The sequence below is a fragment of the Teleopsis dalmanni genome, chromosome 1 (genome assembly GCF_002237135.1).
Source record: "Teleopsis dalmanni isolate 2A chromosome 1, ASM223713v2, whole genome shotgun sequence".
Taxonomy (NCBI): domain Eukaryota; kingdom Metazoa; phylum Arthropoda; class Insecta; order Diptera; family Diopsidae; genus Teleopsis; species Teleopsis dalmanni.
Window position 1 is genome coordinate 158,576,173 of NC_051846.1, and position 9,951 is coordinate 158,586,123.

General features: G+C 26.5%; 1 protein-coding gene across 1 annotated transcript in view; it reads right to left on the minus strand.

Moving 5' to 3' along the window:
- LOC119666552 overlaps positions 1 to 1,399 on the minus strand; it is a 1,995-nt gene extending 596 nt beyond the window's left edge. The window contains exons 1-2 of the mRNA XM_038075834.1: positions 1,348 to 1,399; positions 20 to 1,293 (exon numbers count right to left, since the gene is read on the minus strand). Coding sequence (XP_037931762.1) covers positions 20 to 1,293; positions 1,348 to 1,399 — 1,326 coding nt within the window. The remainder of the gene's footprint in view (positions 1 to 19; positions 1,294 to 1,347) is intronic.
- Positions 1,400 to 9,951: the final 8,552 nt, after the last annotated feature.

Genomic DNA, 9,951 nt, shown 5'->3' on the forward strand with positions numbered 1-9,951 from the left:
GCCAAATATTAGCATCCACCACACTGGTATTCAAAGTTTTCTTATCGTCCGGTTCTCTATAATGCTGTAGCTGAGCTTCAGTTACATTAATATCCAATGCATAACAACCCAAACGACTCATACTGAAATGATTATGCAGTGTCAAGACATCACTTGTGTTATGTAGACATTTGGCAGCCATACCAGAAGGTAAATGTTTCTCAACTCTTTTCACATGCTGTAACATATAAAAGTATTTCGGTATATCCGTGGAATATGGAGGCTGACCTTCGTACCTTGGATAATAGACATTTCGAAAACAAATGCTTGCATAACTATTACATTTTGAATTTCGAAATTTTTCACTATATTCAACAATATCATACCATGATGTCCAGTTACCCATTGGCATAATCACTTCATCAATATCAATACCAGCCACATAATCATATTTATATAAACTTCTATACAAACAATCATTGTATGGAAACATTTCGTTTAGTACCATGTTCAAGTAATCTTCCTTCATAATATAACGCTGATAATTAGCGTATACAGGCTCACCACGTGCATAAGAATAAGGAAACATTCTTAAGAAACCCTTTTTCTTATAATAATCTATTACTTTAGTAGTGTTTGGATGTATGGTCAATGTGTAAGCAATTACTTCTTGAGCACCCAGTATACGCATCATTTCAAGCCACTCTACTAAACGTGCTGACATATCCGCAAATGGGAACATAAATCCCTTAACACAAACTGCAAAGCCACCTTTTGTTCTCCTTCCCAATGGTGGTTCATATACGACTTTCAGGTGATTTGTAGCTTTATCACACTCTTTATTTACAATTGATATGCTTTGCGGAACTTCGGAAACTTTATCTCTTGGCAGCACACAGGTCAACATGTGTGGATATAAGTGGTTAGGTTTATTGCCCCAATATTTATACCAAATTGGTAAATATTCTATTATGGGCAGAATTATAGGTTCCTTTTGTTTTTCATACCACAATTGACAGTAACTTGTGGGAAATTTCTCTTCAATTTGATTTATCATTGCTAATATACGTATTACAGGATGTTGTGGCACTGTGGTACGATTGTCATAGTATGCGGCAAATAATTCAAATGTCACATTTAAGTTGGCATATTGCTGATAGACATTATTATGAAACTGTATTTCAAGTACTTCTGGATATGGAGCGCATGTGCTATTTAAACGAAAACCTCTGTAGCGATTTTTCACATGAAGCTCCAGTGGTAGATTAGGTAATTCCTTATTTACCGCTTTCACCATTTCTTCAAAGGTGGGTTCTAAACAATAACTTATTAGATATTTGACATTCTAAAGCACTTAATTTTCATTACCTTTCACTGATGTGTCCAAATTCAGTTCTTGCGGATATATAAGTTTATGCATTTTTGTAGAAAAATTGATAAAACCAAAATTCAGTAATATAACAGCGATAAAATTAATAAATGTTATAAATGCTAATATCTGAAATCCACGTTTTTTAAACATTTTGTTTGGAAATTAATTCTAATTATTTTGAGGTGAAATAATAAAATAAATTAAATTTTGTTACTAATTTCTTAGTAGAACACTTTTACAGTCGCAACTTAAACGAAAACTAAATATTAAAATATATTTTCTTTTGTTTATTTAATTCAACATGTTTTAAAAACTGAAATGAAATCTCTTTTTTATCAAAAACCTTTATTCAACATAAAATGCAGACTACGCTAAATAATTCACTCAAAGTAACTACAGTGCTAGATTGAATTCTGAAAGAGTTATACAACTCAGTTGATACAAATAGAATTATCTGAACCGACAAAACAATGTGTATTTACTTAGTTAAACAAAGGTCTGTAGATAACTGACAACTGAAGTACTTGAAACATCTGTGCAAATCATATTTCTAGAAATATTCAAATTTATTAGTCGATGATGTTCAAAGCGAATTCTTCAGTGCTTTATAACACCAAAGTATTTTAATACATCAGGTGGTGAATTATCTTATATATTTTTTAACAAAAGGTTGTGAAAAGGTTAATTGTTTTTTTTCTAGAAATATATCATTTTTATTTTCTAATAATATTCTAATTATTGAAACAAAAGACAAGATTCTTTTTTCTCAACTCTACTGAACATAATTAAAAATTCATTGCTAAAAATTGCAATATAAATTAACTAATAAATAGAATTAAGTATAATTGATATAATATACTAAATAAATTATCATATAACATATGGCGTTTTCGATTGGTAAATTTGGATTCCTTTCAGATTTACTCTTGATATGTCAAATTTTGTTGTCTTATCGAGTATTTTTGGAGTAATCTAACATTTTTTATTCATGTTAGACATTAATATTTTTCACAAACATACATATGTATATAATAAATCAATTCACATTTTGTCTGTCAAATCATATAAAACAGCTGTTAATTTCAGAGTAATCTGGCGCCACTCTGTCAAAAAATCTAAAGTGCTATAAACTATAACACTATAAATTACTATACTAAATTTATATAAAAAATTTTTTATCTTTAATACAGTCAAACTTCCATAAAACAGTGCACCAAGGTTTAAGAGAGCAAATTACATACAATTCTGCTTCCATAATTCGAACTTCTATAATTCGAATTTCTCTATAACTCAAATAAAAATTTTGTTCCGTGCCAATAGATATACATATGTATGAGAAAGTACATTTTATAAGTCGAATTTTTATTTTAATTATAAATGCATTTTGCTATTAGGGGAAGTCCCTTTTTCCAAACCAAATGTTTAATTTTAATGTTGTTTTTTTTTATGCTACTTCTTAATAAAATTACTTCCAATGCTACTCTTAACAATTATATTTAGCTTGAAAATGAAATTTGTATATTAAGCTTTCCTACAGATAACGATATTATTGACGATGTTATAGTTCTGAACGATATTATAGTTCTGAATTACTAGATCTCATTTTAGAGCATCTGCCTTCCAACAGTGAAGTACAAGACTCATTCAATATTCTGAATTTATATTTGCAAACGAATAATACTACAACTGATAGTGATAAGAATATAAATAAAGTGGAATTTCTTCTTATTGAAAATAAGAAAAAAATTATAGTCGCAAACCTTATTTTCTGAATATTTTACTTCACTATAACTTCTATGCTTTATTTGATTGCAAATAAATTAATATCTTGAAATGTAATTCTAGTTTCTTTTAAAAAATAAAAAAAAATAGAAAAATTATCTAACATAAGTCAAATATTTTCTTTGCAAAATTGGACTTTGAGTTATAAAAGTTTAACTGTATAACCATATGTATTTATGACGTCTTCCATATACATAAATATATAAAAAAAAATTTTCATCAGAAAATATATGAGAAAATTTATTAAGGATAGTGGGGATAAGTTGCTTATAAAGATCATAACAATAAAATATATTTACTAATAGTCATAAAAGCAAAATAAACGTTTTGATGACTCTTCAAAAATTGGAATTTGTGACTTTCAGTTTAAAATTCACTTAAAATAGTGAATACATTTTTTAATTTAGCAGTTTTAAAACTCTACAACAAAAATTAAAAAAATTTAAAACGACGTAGGTATAAGTATAAAATAATATACAATATAATATATAATTATATTCATGTTAAAATTGACTAAAAGTAATATATATGTATATATATTTTTATAAATATTTAATAATCACTTTTTATTTTTTTTTTTTTAATAATGTACTAAATAGTAAAATATTAAATACACTTGATAAAAATCTCTCCAATATATGACATTTTTAAATTATATCTTAACTTGAAATTTCGTATTTACTTTTGACATGAGACAATATAAAACATCTGAATAAACTACGATTGTTTTACTTAATAACCCACTAACGTAGTGACTAACGTAGTATTTATGTTGTTCATTTAACAAAACCTAATTTTCGCGTTTATTAAAATAATCACTAATTTAAACTTACTATTAAACTTACTTTATACGAGTATACAAATAGATTGAGATGGAGTTATCAGAGTCACTTTTAATTGATTGCGTTCATATAGAAAAAGTACAACTTCTGTCCCTGTACTCACATAAGTAATAATGGTAAAAACACAGTCCAAATGTGAAAACACCAAAAGAATGGGGAAAGCATACTCCTTCTTTTAAATCCCTTATCTGCTTTTACAAGATGAAATAATCTACAAATACTGTCGAAAGATAACTTATCGGACGTTGCCAATATTCCACTAAAACCACCAATAGTGTTTTCATATTCGAACAATTTACAAAAAAAGATTCTATAATTATGTTTGTATATATTATTGAAGAACCATGAAATATCCATACAGTTTATGTTAGAAATTGAGATATTGAGTTTAAGGCAATAAAGTTCATTGCATTAATTAACAAATCTCGTAAAATTCTGCCATAGGTTTCTGGATTACTTTTAAGAGCGACATGTCTTTGTTAATATGTAACTTTTTACCACTAAAGATGTCATATATTTTTCTCATTTTAAACAACATCACGTTCTATATGAGTTGTAAATTCATATATAATATCATAGCATTTGTGCTACTATCTTTTAGCACAAATGCTACTGAATTCTAAGATTGACTAAATATATAATTTTGTATAAAGATCATTTTATCTAGTATCTTCTTTAACTCATTGACAACAGAGTAAACAAAGCAATCTAAATTGTATGAATTTATGAATGGAGAATACGTTAAGTATGTTTCTTTCTTTGGTTATCATTACGATGTTGACTAATTTTAGAAAATTAATTAAAGCAACTTCTATATTTATCTGAGACGTATAATAATTGTTAATTTCTCCAACTTTTTTTTTTTTTGCAATTTTTGCACATTGCCGACTATGTTTTTGTAAAATTAACTCTGTTAGTAGGTTTTTTCCCAGCAATCAACTCTACACACTAGCGTAATCTATCTTTCCTCATAAAAGATAAGTAAAATAATATGAATTATCAATGGCGTTAGGTGAAGTTACCATATTACAAACTGTTCTGGTAGTAAGTCAAACATATATTTCTGATTATTTAGGAGAGATAAAAGAGATTTCAAAAATGTTACACCAGAAACGTTAACCAGATCTTGAACAACCCGAAATTATCAACCAGTTTCCATAGCATTACACACTATAAAATTACTTATTATGCTTAAATCTTATAAATTAAGAATGCTGCTTATCTGTATTAGAAATCAAAATATCACGACTATATGTAACCAAATTACTCTAACATATAATAAACTGAAGGAATAAACAATACAATATTTCTAAATCAATATTCTGCTTTGTACTGCCATAATCAAATAATTCCATTACCCCGAAGACTATTAGTCTACTTCAATCTTTTTTTGTTATCTTATGTACTAATTTTATATAGGACTGTCTTTATAAAAAACCGCCATTAAAATATTATATATCTATATAATTATTGTTAATATAATATAATATTAATAACTTTTACTATTTCTAATAACTATTTTAAAATCTTGAAAAGTAGAAGAGCTCTCCAGTTCAAACACTCTTTAGTCTACAAAAGACATAAACTAACTAAATTAACAATAGAATGAAAATGTGATAATAAAAGATAAGTATTTTATCTTTTCTTCAGCTTATAATGTCAGATATGTATTACAGAATTTCACACTTAGTTCACTATAAGTATTTCCAGAAAAAAAAATATTTGATTAACAAATAAAACCCGTGCTATTTGACATCAATTCAACACTTGATACTACAAATTTCCTTAACTCAATGACATACTCTTTATATTTTTATGCCACCATATATAATCATCTTGCTTCTGTTTTTATACACATTAAGATAAAACAGTGTATAATATATATATATAAATGGAACAGTTACTTAATTATATATAATCTTAAAATATCTTCTTCTAATCTTATCATTTTATTTATAATCAAAATAATTTGTCTAATATTTCATTGTGGCTTCATGTTATGATAAAAATAATTTATACTGGGTGTTTCCAGGAATTGTTCCCTAAATTCTTGGTTCAAGATATGAAAGAAATCGTATTTCCGTAAGGCGTCCTAAAAGTATATCCAAGAAGAAGATATTCGGTCCAATAAATTAATGACTTATTAATTGTTTTTTAGTAAGTCAAATTTGTGTAGTTCGGAACCACTAAATAATATTTAACAGGTCTTGAATGGATTCAAAAACCACCATGGTTCAAAATCAAGGGTTTTGGAAAATATTTTAAACATATTTTATATTTTAAACATATGTGTTTTCATATAACTACACCTTATTATTTGGCAAACCTTTTTTGGTGAAGAATTGTTCTTCTATCATGCGGCGTTTTCTTAAAGTCAGCCTTTGAAGTGACTTATCTACTATTTGTTCTTTCAATGACATATTAATTCACGAAGGCATGCAAGTCAAAATCAACATATCTGTACGTTTTTGTAGAAAAAACAGTAGATAGTTCACTTCAAAGAACAATAACAGAAAAATAGTGCATTAAAGGTGATGGTGATGACTGTAAACTCTCTAACAAAAGTGTTCCCAAGATAATAATAGTTTTAATATACAACAAACAAACAAAAAAAATGTTACACAAATGACGTTTTCTAAACAAATTTTCAGCAAAATTATCTTTAAATTATTTTTTGTAACTACAAATTTATTACAGGGGTATGATCCGGTATTTTTTCTGTTCCGGTTTTCGCTCCGGCAAAAAATTCGGTTTTCAGTTCGTTGAATAAAATATTCAATCATCGATAATTTAAGTAAATATACATAAATGTAAATAAATAAAATAAAATAAAATAAATAAATGAAAACATCTGAAGAGAAATTTGCGTGAATGAATAAATACCAAACTATATGGTACTAAACCGATATATTTTTTCGGTTCGGTTCCGAATTTCGTTCCAGCAAAAATATCAGATTTTTTCGTTTTTCGGTTCGGTTCCGATTTGAAGGCTTAATTAATTTCGGGTAAAATACTCTTTGACAGCTCCTTCCTGCCTTCAACCTTACAATTTCTTTCATTTTTTAAACCAGGATCCAATGTGCGTACTGAAAATTTTAAACACATATCTTCATAGAACATATCTTCAATACACATATCTTCGAATATCTTCGAATATACATTAAATAATATAAATTACAGTAAATTAGAATAAATTAAATTTTTGAATAAAAAATTGTTGTTCTCTCGATTTGAATTTGCATCTGTAGAAGTAATTCATTGAGACAGAAAGAGGGGATTAGATTATAGTGCAAGACATAGAGAAAGTCCCCTATGCAAATCCGTAACAAGTTAATCTTTTTGAGAAATTTTGTAATGTTATTTAGTTCAATAATATAGGTATGAATCAAAGAAAATCTGCTAAGATATTCTAAGATATATAAATACCACTAAAAATTTTTTTTGGTTTAAGATTCGAGTCCTCATTCAATTCAACGAAAGCTAGAAGATTTTAGACTTGCTTCCTGGCAGTTGCTGACAATTGCTTAAACAAGCTGACAAGAAGGGAAGTTATTTGACTCTACACTTTATAGAGTCAGTATGTATAAAATTGATTGAAAGATGTGATCTATTAAAAACCATTTATTATTGCAATAACTAATGATTTTTATAATAAGTCAATAGATTTAAACTTATTTAGACCTGTCAGTATTTTTAAATTGAATTACATCACTTATACCATCGTCATACTAATATAATAACTAATAATTAAAAAAGTTATTATAAACATCTGCTCATATATAAATTTTTAACAGTTTTATATATAAATTCCTGTTTATTGAGAATGAAATAAGTTTGTGGTGATTTCACATAAAGTGGGTAAACGTTTAATAATACGTAAAAGAAAAAATATTCTTCAAAATATAAATGGATTTTATAGGTTCGTTTATAATAATATAGCAATTATTACTTTATAAATAATACTTTATAAGTACTTAAACAATTTCTTTTTGCGAATTTTAAAATAAATCACAGTCATATCGCGATAATTTTACTTGAAGTTGCTATCTGAGATCTCATTTATAAGTACCATATATCTGCTCCTGCTAGCACGTTGCATATTTTCAACAAGTTGCCATAGACTAGATATGATTAGTATGTATGTTATAATAAAAAATATAATTTATACATTTTTTTATTTGATTTGTTTAAAATATAGAACAAATATATAAACAGTTGTTTTGCAAAGAAAAAAATTTAATAAAAACATGATTGCACAGCAGGTAACCAAGTACTAAATTATAACAAATACATAATGTGAAAAAATAAGAAAAACGATATTGAATGCGAAAATTTTATATTTTTCACAGTGGAGCGATTCTAATCTTACGGGCACGCAGATATAGATACGGATTTTTGTAGAGTCGGCTATTTTGAGCTACCTTAACCACTTATCGGTACACGCCAATATAGCATGTTTATCAAATAGATGTGATTGCGACAATTGCACTCTAACAATTAAATAAATATTTAAGTTATATTTAAATGATATATATATTAAGATTTTTATATAAAGCTCTACATTTATCTATACATAATTAATTGATATATTATAAAAGTTTATTTACGTATGTAGTTATATATATAAAATAAATAAATTCCATATAAGTTTTGACGTATAAAGCCATCTTAATGGTAATTGAGAAATAAAATTAAGTATATTAAAATTAATTGACTCTTTTAGAAACGAGTACATAATCGTTTTTCAGTTGATGGAAAGCATCAAAAGCCTCTATGTGACACTTTGATCCACTATAAAACCAGCTCTTAAGCTGTTAAAAATGAATATTGAGATTGAAACTAATAGCTGGAAGCATATATCAACGAAGAAAGCAAAATTGAAAAGGTCTATAGGATTTATATTTCGTAATCAAAATTCATTCCCGACAGGAAACATAAGCAGAAAATTAAAACAATGGAGAAAATTGTAGATTATAATGAGAGTGAGGAAAATATAAAACTAATTTTAGATTCAATCAATTTCAGACTTTATAGTTTAGGTACAGATTTAAATAGGCTTTAATGAGGTCCTCATATAATTTGAAGCAAGGCAGTAAAGATAGTGAGTCAGTCTAAGGGATACTAAGTATTTTTTTTCACAAAAAATTTATACAAATTGTCTTGCTAATAAAACTTTTAGTAGATAAGCTTACTTCCAATACTACAAAAATATTTCAATAAGTAGAAACAAAAGCAGATAAAAAATCGTATAGATGGTATTATAAATTTATAATATAATAAATAAAACAAACACAAGTAAAATATTTAAACAGGACTTTAACTAGAACATATAAATAACCGTCCCTAGTTAAAAAAACGAGTGGATATGAAATTTTTATAGACGACATTAATTAGCCTATATAAGGAATCGCGACTGGTATATTTGGTTATGTCGGAATCATGCAATAATAGGCAATAAATATCAAAAGTTAAGAAGAAAAGAAAACAAATAGGATATATATTTCAATTGTATGACACAGATAAATTTGGTTTAAAAAGTCCCAAAATTCTCTTCATTAATAATATTTTTCTATACGTGACTTCAAATCATCAAGGAGTTCATAATCAAATAAATAAAGAGCTAACACTTTAAATGTAGACGTTTTTTTAATTTCGAGGGGTAGAATAGATAATTACATTGATTTGATTTTTTTGATTGAAGTACCATATACTTCCTATAAATTTAATACTATATACAAGTTATTTATCAACTCAGTCGATATACTTCAATAAATATATAAAGAATAAATATATGTTTTAGTTTTTTATTATTATCACTTTAAATAAATTTTATATTAGAGTCAGAGTATGACACATTCATAAACTAAAGCTATTTCAGTTCTTGTCTACAATGAAATGACAATTTTAATTTTCGGTGTTCGTATCTTTAAAGAAATCTAAATCTTCAAAAACTCTCATTGTACGTTTTATTAGATT